At 34.7% G+C, this 13342-nt stretch overlaps 1 protein-coding gene across 1 annotated transcript in view; it reads left to right on the top strand.

The window, feature by feature from the left end:
- TECRL (trans-2,3-enoyl-CoA reductase like) overlaps nucleotides 1-13342 on the top strand; it is a 65866-nt gene that overhangs the window by 13608 nt on the left and 38916 nt on the right. Inside the window, exons 2-4 of the mRNA XM_004616454.2 lie at nucleotides 2409-2460; nucleotides 9393-9437; nucleotides 11343-11446. Of these exons, the coding sequence (XP_004616511.2) occupies nucleotides 2409-2460; nucleotides 9393-9437; nucleotides 11343-11446 (201 nt within the window). The remainder of the gene's footprint in view (nucleotides 1-2408; nucleotides 2461-9392; nucleotides 9438-11342; nucleotides 11447-13342) is intronic.

Genomic DNA, 13342 nt, shown 5'->3' with positions numbered 1-13342 from the left:
AATAGGCTAAAAACAGTAACAACAAGTCTTACAATGGAGACGTTACTGGTGCTCGCTCGAGCAAATCGATGAACAATGGGACGACAGTGCTATAGTACAGTGCATAGACTTTCAAGAATTTGTCTTCTTTCTCTATTTTTTATCCTAAGTCTCATTTCACAGTATTTATGCTTACAAACTTCAACATAAATCTTGATATAGGTAATAAGAAATGTATGTACATCTCTTCAGAATTCTAGGTGTTATCTAGTATTTTGGAAGTTATTTTAGGTCAGGATTAAAACTAATAGAATAAGCTTCTTTCAAATAAATTGATTTAAAGCAGTTATTTTTCAAATTCCTTACACTTTTTGGATATAGATAGTGGGTAAAATTAACAGTGTCTGTCAGGCTAAGCTAAGAATTACTCAGAATAACTAAATATATACAATAACAATACTATGTTCATAAAAATAGTCTATCTCACATGAATTTTGATAAACCTATGTTGCATTTCAGATTGGAGTTAAAATAATGTATTTAGTAAGATCATACAAACTTAACTCAGCTTATTACACTTCATTTTATTGTGTTTCACTAAGAACAGCTAATTCCATACATTAAATGTTTGTGATAAGTCTGCATCAAGTAAACATACTAGTACCATTTTCCCACATCACGTACTCACTTTGAATTTCTAAGTCTAATTTGTTAATTCTCATGATATTTCAAATGTTTCCATCATTATTATAATATCTATTGTTGGTAATCTGTGATTAGTGATCTTTGATATTATTTGTGCTTCTCTAAAGCACTATGACCCAGGTCCATATAGGACAGTGAACTTGTTAGGAAACATTTGCATATTTGTATTGCTAATTTTATTGCTTTTCTACATCACTCTACTTCTCCATGGTACTCTCTATTCCTTGAAATACAACAATGGCGATTTTAAGGTAATAAATGATCATGTAGTGACACCTAATTTTTAAAGTATATACCATGGGGCCAGAGAGGTAGTGCAGAGGGTAGGGCAATTGCCTTGTACAAATGAACCTGGGTCAGTCTCTGGCACTCCATTTGGTGCCTTGAGCCTGCCAGGAATGATCCCTGAGCACAGAGCCAAAAGTAAACTCTGAGCACTGCCTGGTGTGCCCCTCCCAATAAAATATAATGACCCATTTGTCATTTAAAATAAAATGCCAGAAGTCTTCCTGCCATTCTAGAGAACATTTCAGTGGTCTGAACAAGGCAACCAGTGGCAACATTCCCTATGTTACAAACTAATCACAGCAAAGCCCTAACTAACTCTCTTCACCTTTATGAATGCTGAGAGGTGAGCAATTCACTCTGAAGCTGGAATGTAAAGTTGGAAGCTAAAATTTGGATTATGAGGTCTTAATGAAGTAAGCAATTTCCCTCACCGAGATGCCAGGGGAAACACCGGTGCTGAGGTAGAAACTGCTGCAGACTCTTCAGAAGAGCTCTAGCTAGCATCATCAATGTGGACCAAGAGATAATAAGGGTTGGGTTTAAGACACAGGCCTTGCATGAGTCTACTAGGATTTGACCCTGGCCCCACATGGCATCTACAGCATCCCTGGGTGTGGTCCGTTACTCTATTAATGTAAGTGAATAATTTAAACTTTGATTGTCAGGCATCCACTCCAAAGACAAGATCTCTAGTAAACACTGCCAGGCACAGGACTAGATAGGCAGGCTACCCCCCTGAAGGAAGTAACAGGTTCACAGTTCTGTTTTAAGTTGTATAAATACACAATTTCAGCTCTCTGTGAAATTGTCTATTCTCTGGAATACTTGACTAATTATATGTAGCAGCATTTGTTCGAAGAAGAAATTATCTTTATATGAAACGCATTGACCTATTGTATCTATGTTCTGACTGGTTTAAGTAACTAATCACTTGGCTTACTTATTTTTTCTTGTTTTTCCACTTTAAATTCTGTCTTTTAAGATCTTTAGATTTGCCTTGCAATTCAGAGTAAAAAATTTAAATTCACAAAACCCTCAGCCCCAACCCTTCCCCCAGATGGAAGCAGAAAAAGATGCCCATGTCTGTGCTTGCTTTCTCCTTGTCTTTTCCCCACATGACATGCTGTTTCCCCAGATGCGCTGTGTCATCTTATATATCATGTAAAATTTGAATAAGTCACATAATTATACCATGGATACATACAAATGTCATTATCTATTGATGTGCATGAATGTAATTGTTAAGAAAAACTGTATAATTTGAAAAGCTTTGAGGATATTAAAGTGGTACTACCAAAAATGTTGACACAAAACAAGTTGGCTATTTTGTCATAATTTTATGCTTTACACATATAAAATCATATTTTCATCCTAAATACATATACAACAAAGGAGAACTTTTGCTTATAATATTTATATTTTATTTGCCTTTTCAGGTGATGCAAACATTTACTATTCATGATGTTAAACAAAAATTTCACCAAGCATGTAAGTTTTATATACAATTTTTATTTCTATTAGTTTTTTTTTTCCCTCAAATTGTTTGAAAACTACCTCTAGGAAACATTTTAGTGTTAAGATAAAAATTTTATGTTAAATTATATATTTACTTGGAACTCAGAAATAATGCGTGAAATATATCTTGACCATGAGCATGCTGGTATCTAACATAATAGATATTTCAATTTCCAGCACAATTTTAGCTCTTTAGGAAATCGTTTATTCTCTGGCATATTTGACTAATTATATATAGCAGCATTTGTTCTAAAAAGAAGTTTTCTTTATATGAAAGGCATTGACCTGAAGATTTTTCCCTTTTTGGCTGGGGGGAGGGGGGAAGGTGAGCGGGAGATGGGGGAGGTAGTGCTTGGGCCATACCTTGTAGTGCTCAGGACTTACTTTTGGCTTTCTGCTCAGAGATCACTCCTGGTAGAGATCATATATAATCTCTTATGCAATGCAACTACCTCAGCAGGTGTACTATCTCGCTGGCCCTAGAATATCTATTTTAACAAACTAGCAAATGTTTCTTTGTTTTTCTCTTTCTTGTTGCATTGTCACTGCTTTTATGTTCAAGCATTACACAGCTGATTGTAACGTACACACAGTACATTGTGGCTTGCCAAAGTTCACATACTTTACAGATCAAAATTGCAGTGCCACCAGAATTGCTCTCAACTATTTGAGGCAGTCCTTCGGAGTGAACTTGTCGCCTTTTTCCTCTAAAATTAATTTCCAAGGAAAGGCTCTTCTGTGTTTGGCCTTCAAGAGTTACGCAGCTTTCCTGGTTCTCTCACATGCATTTAGGAAGTATAAATACTGAGGCAAAAAAACAAACAACTTTACTTTTTTAGACCCCTGGCACAATTGGGGTGGCCCTGATATTTCCTGCTATGCAAACCTCTCACATTTACTCACCTATCTAGTTGATTAATGATTGTTGGGATTGGTCTCCAGGCCTCCTGAGAATACCTTGGGAGACCCTCTCTCCAAAAAACTGAAATAGATTTTGCACGCCTTTCCTAACTATCTTGCATTAGTAATAACAATAGAATAGATAATATATTATTATTAATCTATTATCCTTTGTAATAACTACCATAAATTTCCCAAGACATTTCTATGTACACAGTTTTTAAAAATATTCACAACTTCATGATAGGTACTATTATAATTTTAATATTATAGATACATTTTTAATCAAAGATCAGATCAATTGAAAGTGCCAGACATTGTATTAGACCATATGAGTCTGCATCCACTATTCAATTAAGTAATCTAATTCAGGGATATTAAAATGGCACTACAATATCTTTACATTAAATTTACTGAGTCATAGTTTTCATTAACTTCTTCAAACAGAAATCTAAAGATTACTTATTTATTTTACCTGAAAAGGGTGATCACTAGTCTAGATATTAAGTTAGAAAGTGCACTAGGGAGTTTGCTTTTAATTAATAAGAAAATTAATAATAGTCCATCTGTTGGAACATAGTTCAAAATTGTTACAATAACTGAAATCCCTATCTAATATGATTGGACATCATAATACCAATAATGAAATTTAAAAACACTTGTCAATATAAATGAAATAATGTAACTATGGCTTAAAATTGATCATGGAATTTGGTCTTTTTAAAAGTAATTAAGCAGCATGTGAACTAGAATAGGAAATTACTGACAATCAGCCAAACTGTAATTTGTGTACTGACTCTGCTCTAAAGAACAAACCTTAAAGAAAAGAAAACCTTATTTTGCTATGACTTGTGCCTTATCTACTAGTTGATAATATGAATAAAATTTTCACTAATGTTATAGTCTATTGGTGCAATTGTCTCTAAAATTCAGAGAAAGCCCTGGGGTAAAGAGAAAAAAACAGGAGAAGGAATGGAGGAATTAGTAGACCCAATTGTTGATTCAGTCACAAGGAGGGATATATCATTTTTGTGATGGTTAAAATACATATAAATCTTTGCCAAAAAGCGAGAGGCTATAAACAATGCTAAACTTTGAAAGGTTCAAGGAGAGTAACTCAAAACAAAGATAACAGAATAGAAAGATTTATTTGTCACTTACAGTATAAAATAATGAGTATTTTTCAGACAATCTAAGAGGACAAGGCTGTAGAATTCACTGATCTCTTAACAGAGAAGCTAAAAAATGATAAATACATCCAAAGGAAAGCGACAAAATAGATTTCTTTAAAAAAGTCCTCTACTGCTAACTCAAATTCGTTAATTTTTTTCTACAATAAATTTTTTCCTGAAGAATTATTCTTCCTAAGAAGAATTATAAGCCTTGTCAATAATTTAAGAAGGAGAAGTAAGCTGATTTTATAGGTTATTTTTTGCAGCAGTCAAAGTTGCATTTTGTGAAGGTAATTGAAATTAAGTGATCATTCACCTTTCGGGAATTTAATCACTGAGGTCAAGTAAAACTCATTCATTAGTGGATAGCAGAATCACCAATTTTTTTCATATTGCATGCAAATTTTAAAATGATGATGATTTAATAAAATTGTTGACTGTTGATGATCTGCTCATTGAAAATATTTTAAGAAATATACCAATTAGACACAAAGAACTTGTTTATATGAGGCTCCCTGAGCAACAAATAATAAGATAGTCATCACTTTGCTGCATTCTTAATGACTGAAGACAAAATGTCTCAATAATAGAGTGAAATTATATGAATCAGATTGACTAATTTAAAAATGAGTTGGGATTAAAAAATTTATGTACATCATGTAGGATACTACATACATATTTAACAATTTTATGGCGCATGTTTATTTTTCTTTAATCACAAAGGAAGATTATACTTTTGAAGTTCAATGATGTTTTATAATTCATGGTTTATTTGTTTTTTATGTAGTAGAAATGATTATATGACAACATAATAGCTTAATTCTTTGTATTCTTTGTACTTTGCTGAGCACAGCAGGTAGGGAATTTGCCTTGCATGCAGCTGACCCAGGTTCTATTCCTTTGTCCCCTTCGGAGAGCCTGGCAAGCTACTGAGAGTATTGCGCTGCACGGCAGAGCCTAGCAAGCTAACCATGGCATATTAGATATGCCAAAAACAGTAACAAGTCTCACAATGGAGAAGTTACTGGTGCTTGCTTGAGCCAATTGATGAACAAGGGACAACAGTGCTACAGTGCAGTGCATATTAGCAAAATATGAATGTGAATATCCATATTTCATCTTTAAGATTTTAAGGAGTAGAAAATGTACCTGCATATACATGCATATACACTAAAAAATAAAATGCATTAAATTATTGATTCATATTATATACAATGGTTGACATGCTTTGAAGATTTCATTTTATATCAATACTAATCAATATTACTCTGTGATTGCAACTGCTTTCCTGATTCTCAGAACTTGTCAGGATATTTACAACTTTTTTTCTTAAGCATATTTCAAAATAGTTTGACAACTCATATACCTTAGTGAAGGAAATTTTCAAATCTTATAAATAAAAACTAATACTCAAACTGCTCTTAAGTGGCAAGTGGAAATTTTAAAAAGACAAAAGAATCTGTCATCTACTAAAATGAATCAAGTTTTAATGAATGACAAACATTTTTAGTTATTAATTTAAATATATTAATTATCCTATGTAATATATACAATAAAGCAAAGTTTAAGAATATTGTTGAAAATGGTATCTTATCTCATTTGTGTTTTCTGTATCTCTTAATTTCTTAACTGACTCAATGTGAATAGCTGAGTGCATTGTTCACATTTCTTCAGCCATATTGTAGGGCTGGTGCTAGAAAATTGGATTATCAGTGCTGTCTGTAAGCAGAAGGTAAGGAAACCCCGATAACTAAGTACTTTTGGGAAATAATACAATTCAAGAAGAAGACTCTAATTTCTGAGGTGTGGCCCAAGATCACATCCCTTTGAGTTACACATAGTGAGTTCTTTGAAGAAGAAAAACTGATGTACCATCCAGTTGCAAAGTCAAGGTCCAGAGAAGGGTGGACACCTCAAAAAAAGGTCAAGCTAGAGAAGAATCCGTGAGATTATGAAAAGACCATCAACAATGCAAGACTTTACTTTAACAACACCCAGATTAACTTTCATGTTTGCGAAACATGAAAACCCAACAGCAAAACCCAACAGAAGAATTGAAGAAAAGCTCCTTCAGAAAGGAATTCAGTTTTTGCACTTTAAGCACGTTCTCCCTTGAACAAATACCTTGCTTGAATGTTTCTTTAGGCCTTGCATGAAGCCTGGGTTTGATACCTCCGCCCCTCTCAGAGAGCCCAGAAATCTAAAGAGAGTATCACGCCCACACGGCAGAGCCTGGCAAGCTACCCGTGGTGTATTCAATATGCCAAAAACAGTAACAGAAAGTCTCACAATGAAATATTACTAGTGCCTGCCTGAGCAAATCGATGAGCAACAGGATGACTGACTGTGTGACTGTGAATATTTCTTTGAGGACCATTTCTACTCTGAAGAAATCTGTGTTCTCCTGAATACACGCTTCTCCCTTTTTCTCCTCTCACATCTTGTAAATAAGTTTAATATAAACCCTCTCACTTCAACATTTTTCTTCCTCCTGAAATTTTGTTTCCATGAGGGAAAAGCTACGAACCCACAATGAGTGTGTTGGGGTTAGGACTGACCCAATCTGCACTGGAGGCTGGGTCAAACATTAAGGTTGAAGCACTCTCGTCTGAGTCTACCTCCCTAGCTACCCACTTTACCAACTACCAGCAACAGTCAACCACTGTGTAAATCACTCAGAATAAAGATCGACTCTCAGACCAACGGAAGAGAATTGAAAACTCAGAGATAAACCATCATACAGCCTCTCAGTATCTGTATTGCAAACCATAATGCCCCTAAGTAGAGAGAAAGAAGGAAAGTGCCTGCCATAAAGGCAGGGGGCAGGGAGGGGTGCCTGTTCCGAGTGGGATTCTGGAGACATTGGCGGTGAGAAATGTACACTGGTGGAGGGGTGGTGGTTGTTCACTCATTGTATGACTAAAATTCAGTCATGAAAACTTTCTTACTGTATCTCACAGTGATTAAATTAAAAATAAAAGAGAGAAATTCTTTTAAAATTATTTTTTTTAAAAAGCATACTTACCTGGACAGAGAGATCACAAAGATTCCTTTCCCAGGGTGTAAAAATACATCTGGCAGGGGCCGACCGGGGAGAGCCCTGGCGGGTTGCCCCTGGGTGTTTTGGGGGGTCAGTCCCGGGCCGCTCCGGCTGTGCCATGGGGCAGACAGAGAAGGAAATGAGGGCCAAGCCGGCTGATTGATCAGTTGCCATTTATTCCATTCACTCCTGTCTCTCTCTCTCTCTCTGCTTCTCTCTTGGCTCTTAATCTCGTGCTCTTTCAGCCTAGTTAAATCCCTCCAGCATGAGGGGGTTGGGGCTTACACATAGGTAATCAATAAGGTTCAAGTTCCTTCCCTCAGGGGATGCTGCTTCTAGGACAGATTCTCTTTCAGCAGGACGACCCACCCGAGGGCGAATCCCATGAGTGTGTTTCTCCTCTCCTCGTCCAGCAAACATATAAGCATTCATAATATTAATCATTTTGTATGGACACCGTAAGAGACGCATTAAGCATATAGAATTGCTCTCCTGGGGCCATCTCAATCTCAGACTACAGTCCTCAGGCCAGATTAGCCTTTCCTATCCCTAGTAGGGTCCTAGTCTCATTGTTACTTTTGGATCATGACAGCATTCGTCCATGATCAAGCTCTTTACACCAGGGCGAGTCTTTTCCATTGCATTCTGGATGTGCTGACCTCAGCGATTTCCCAAGTGTAGGAAATTCCACAGCATAATTTGAAGTAGTGAGGGGAAAAACATACTGTTGCATGCATCACTGTATCACAGTCACTGTCATCCCATTGCTCATTGATTTGCTCTATCGTGCACCAGTAATGTCTCCATTGTGAGACTTGTTACTATTTTTGGCATATCAAATATTGCCAGGCTTTGCGGTGTGGGCGGGATACTCTCAGTAGCTTGTGGGGGCTCTCTGAGAGGGACGGAGGAATCAAACCTAGGTGTGCTTATGGGATCATACAGTGTTCAGAATATAGAACTTGGATTTGCCATGGGGTGCATGCCATAGGGTGCATAGTAAGCACCCTACCCACTATACTATGATTCTAGTCCACTCAATTACAAAACTGACATATTTTAGTGCTGTCTAGTCTGTCCTTTTTCTATATATAATGCTGAAGATTAAAACACTGGTTCCATGTTCAACTTGTTAACGATCACAACCAATAGTTTGGAAAGCAATATCGTATAAAATAAGTCTATTTTCACAACATGAAGGCAGTTTTGCTTAAAAAGATTTTAATAATATGAGCACTTTTAATTGTGGATAAAATTTCTGAAGCATAGATGGTTAGAATAGGAAGATATATAAATCAGATTCAGAATTTATGAAAGGACTGGAGAATTAACTGGGGTTAATCGCTTGTCTCTGTGCACCAGGCACTGGTTTGATCCACTGGATCAGGTCATAGATGGTCCCCTGTGATCCTTGAACACAGACCAGAATAAACCCTGAGTAAAACCAGGCTGGTAAAAACAAACAAACGAGTAAATAAATAAGTAACAAAGATGTTTGATTATTATAGGTCATACACTTAAATATATGTCCACAGAAACGGTTTTCAGATTAAAAAATATATATATGAAGCATAAAACAGACACCGTGATAACTTTTCATATTTTCTACCCTCTACTACCTAACATTGCTTTTAAGTACCCTGACAAGAATAATAATTGGAAAATTAGTCTGAAATTTTAATACAAGGTTTTTTTCACTTCCAAGTATCAAATGTATTTTTCAGTGAATATTAGCAGCTTTTAAATTATGTTTAACTTTGTGCTGATAAATGTTATTATTTTGCATGGAATAGGTCCAAAATGGTATCCTTCCCGAGTTGGCCTGCAACTAGAATATGGTAAGAACTAATTTTCCTAACCTATTTATACAATTTGGAATCTACTTTCTTTAATCAATATTGAAGAAATTTGCAACCCACTAAAGAGTAGGTACTGTGATAACTCTTCTAAATATATAAGCACCTTGATATAAGATGGTGCTCTATTTTTAAAGGGAATTATTTTAGTCTGAAAAGATTATTTTTCACAAATTCACTGCTAGTGTGTATTGAAGGTAGGATCTAGACTAATTATATCGAAAGCTTTAATTCTTACATTTCCTTTTATATGGCCTCCTTTTGTTTTTATGGTAACTTGGAATTTTTCTTTTATTATTTTTAAAATAAAATTTATAAAATAAAACAAACAAGGTAGAAAGGAATAATACAAATTTAGGGAGTATTATCATTTAGCCTCATTTCTCAAAATTTTAAATTTTGTCAGGAAGCATTCTATACTTAAAAATGACTACTGCTAAATAACATTGTTACTGAAATTATATCAAGTTGAATTTAAATTTGGACACTTTGAATATTAGCTCCAGGTAAAAGATCCATTTTGAAGAATAAAAATATTATTGTGAATATATAGGAGACATATGTTAAGAAATTTCAGTTTCTAAATTCTTCCACATAATATACTGAGTTCAAATCTTTTGAACTTAAAAGTTCATGACATAATATTAAATATTTTGACATATGTCAAAACTTCATAACATAATTTATTAAATTCAAACTCCTCTTAACTTAAAAGTTCATGACTTATTTCCATCTACACAGAGTTTAAAGGGAAGAATCTTGCCTTTTAAAAAATTTTGTCTACAAAGGTATGTATGCATATATATGTACATACATACAAAGTTATGCATGCATCAAGCACATAGATAATTTTAGGTACATGGATGTCTAATGAAACATCTACATATTTAATAAACATTTAAATTGTTTAATAAACTTGAGTTTTTATAAAGACTGAAAATATTACATGCATCAGTGTCAAATGCAATTTCAATTTGAAGAACAGTATAAGGAAATGGGGAACCATTTAGTTCAACCTTTGTTGTTAATCATAAATTTTGCTTTGTCTTCACATTTATTTACCTGCTTGAGTGCACCATATGGGGTCTTAGTATGAGAAGGTTCTTTAAGTGTCTTGAATAGGAATGTGATAATGTAATTCAGAAAACAAGAGTAAATTAATTTACTGAGATAAATAAGATGCACAGAAAAAAGTGCAAAGAAAAGTTGGTGTAAATAAAAGATTTTTTGAAATAAGTTTGAATTTTAAGTCTGATTCTTCCAATTAGTCTTTTTGTAAATTACAATTGGTAAAAAATAATTGTGCACTTTTTGCTTCGCTTTTTTAAAATAAATATTTAAAGTGGTTATATTATCTTTTCCATATTGAATTTATCAAGATGCTATACTCTAATAATATATAGCAAACATATGGTTTTATCTTACTTAAAAAATGCCAATATTTTAATTTAATGCCTTGAATTCGAATATACTCAAACAATAGCTAAAACTTAACATCTCACTTTTTAGAAAACAGAATGAATGATACCTTCTTATAACTTGGCATAATATGTCACATAATGGCATAAAATTATGTATATAAACAATGGCAGCAGTATTAATAACATTATACTTTTTGAATAAATCCACATGTAGTTCTAGTTCATTAGTTTTTCTCTCAGTATACTTAATTTTTACATGCTGAGAATCAAACTAAGGTTTTAACTATGCTTTCTACCATTGAGCCACAGACCCATTATCACATTTATGATACAGTTAGATTACTAGAAAATTTTCTCTATTTAAAATAATGCTTACCAAGATATCTTTGTATCTTATATAGATGTGATACTTATCTAGTCATTGTGCTTTGAGATTTCATTGAAATGAGATTTTTTATTGTTGAAGGAGGGGCATTTTTGAAGGACTACATAACCATCCAAAGTGTCGCAGCTTCCTCCATTGTCACACTGTATTTTACAGACCTAGGTCCACAGGTCAAATGGACTACAGTAAGTATTACCGAAAATGAAATATAAATGTCTGTATGGGAATAATTTCATAACATAATTCTTATAATAAGCACCAGGATGAAAGAACTTGTCCTGAATAACATTGAAATTTCTTCATTCTTAGTATGATCATGGTTAAAATAACATTCAAGACCTGGAGTGACAGAAATGCTGGCAATTAGAAAAATAAATTTCTTTAAATGGCAATCTATTCTATGATTGGTGGCCCCATATCAGGTGCCCATATGCTTTGTCAAGTAAATAGCATTTAAAAATCAATTCCTTTTAAGTGATTAGAAATAATAAAAACTTTTATTATTGGAAAAAAGGTACATCAATTAAAAATATTTTAGGGGAACTGGGAAGAGCAAAATGTTGTTAACTGTGTTCTTTATGTTGGAAGTGAATGATTTATTTTAGTTATTTATGGAGAATGTTTTTTTAATTTTTTTATTATTAAAGAACTGCAACTTACAAAGTTATTCTTGGTTGTGAGGCTGGAGCGATAGCAAAGTGGGTAGGGTGTTTGCCTTGCATATGGCCAACCTGGGTTTGATTCCCAACATCCCATATGGACCCCGAGCACTGTCAGGAATAATTCCTGAGTGCATGAGCCAGAAGTAACCCCTGTGCATCGCCGGGTGTGACCCAAAAAGCAAAAAATAGAAAGTTATTGGTAGTTGAGTTTCAGGTATATAATATTTCAACACCAATTCCAACACCAGTGTCAATTTCCCTCGTCCAGTGTCCCCATATTCCATTCCAAACCCAAACCTCATCCCATCCCCACCTGTCAACTTGACAGTCACAGTGCAACGTTTCAGTGGCTGAAGTTTAGGTATCATATTTTCAGTTTTGTTGATGCTGTATTTTGGAAATATGGCTAGACCAGTTTAATTGAAGCTGCATATTTGTTCACCCATTCCTTCCCGTTCTGTCTGTCCCCCATTGATTTCCTTCCATCTTCTCTCTAAATACTTGAGTCAAGGTTGATCTAGGCATCCCCCCTTTACTACAATGCATTTCCTCATGCAGTATTCTATACACCACAGATAGGTAAGATCACCCTGTGATTCTTTCTTCTTCTGGTTTACTTCACTCAATATTTTAATGGAGGATACCTTTTCAAAATAGTGGCAACTTTGGCCTTTAAATAATGAAGACGACATTAGAATACATGGGGTACCTAGAATAGGTTTTGTACAAAGGTTAGTACAAAGTGCCTTAGAAAGATACAAAGGGCATTAGCAAGGATGCTCACAAGATCCACACACTGATGTAACAAAAGATAGCTAGGAAGTGATAATGATGGAATTATCAGGAATGCCAGCTCCATCAAAGGGCCTGGTTGATGGAAAAGAAAAATGATATGGAGATGTGTTCCTTGAACTGAGATAAAATAAGAAGGGGAGGAGTTGAGAAGTTGCACATCAGGAGCTCTAGCAAGGAGAATAACGGAGATAATGTGGCAGCCTCTACTATCTCTACTCCCCACACACCGTGCCTTAGGATCAGCAGGTTCTCTAGAGTGAACCAAACACCAGTAGATTACAAAGACAGGTTTAGTACCCTAAAAATGAAGGGGCAAACAAGAGCACTCATTTGAAGCATGTTGCCTCCCCACCAATTCCCTTGTGCCACTCTCCACTCCAACATCAGGGAAATAGCTATTCCAGTTCCTCAAGGGTATGTTAAACAACCTAAGTCAACAATAAATAAATCAATATGAAAATAAGTAAGCAAATACATAAAGTGATATCCCACTAGCTAGAAGATAATAAAAAGCAAGTGCTTAAATCGGTTTCAGATAGAGCTTACATTTATTTATTTTGCATATTTATGTATTTTAGTTTTGTTATAAAAGTGAGGAAACATTGGACAGGTGGTAAATGAGCT

This window comes from Sorex araneus, chromosome 5 (assembly GCF_027595985.1).
Source record: "Sorex araneus isolate mSorAra2 chromosome 5, mSorAra2.pri, whole genome shotgun sequence".
In the NCBI taxonomy this organism is placed as follows: domain Eukaryota; kingdom Metazoa; phylum Chordata; class Mammalia; order Eulipotyphla; family Soricidae; genus Sorex; species Sorex araneus.
Note: the sequence above shows the minus strand (reverse complement) of the source record. Positions and strands in the feature narration are given on the sequence as shown.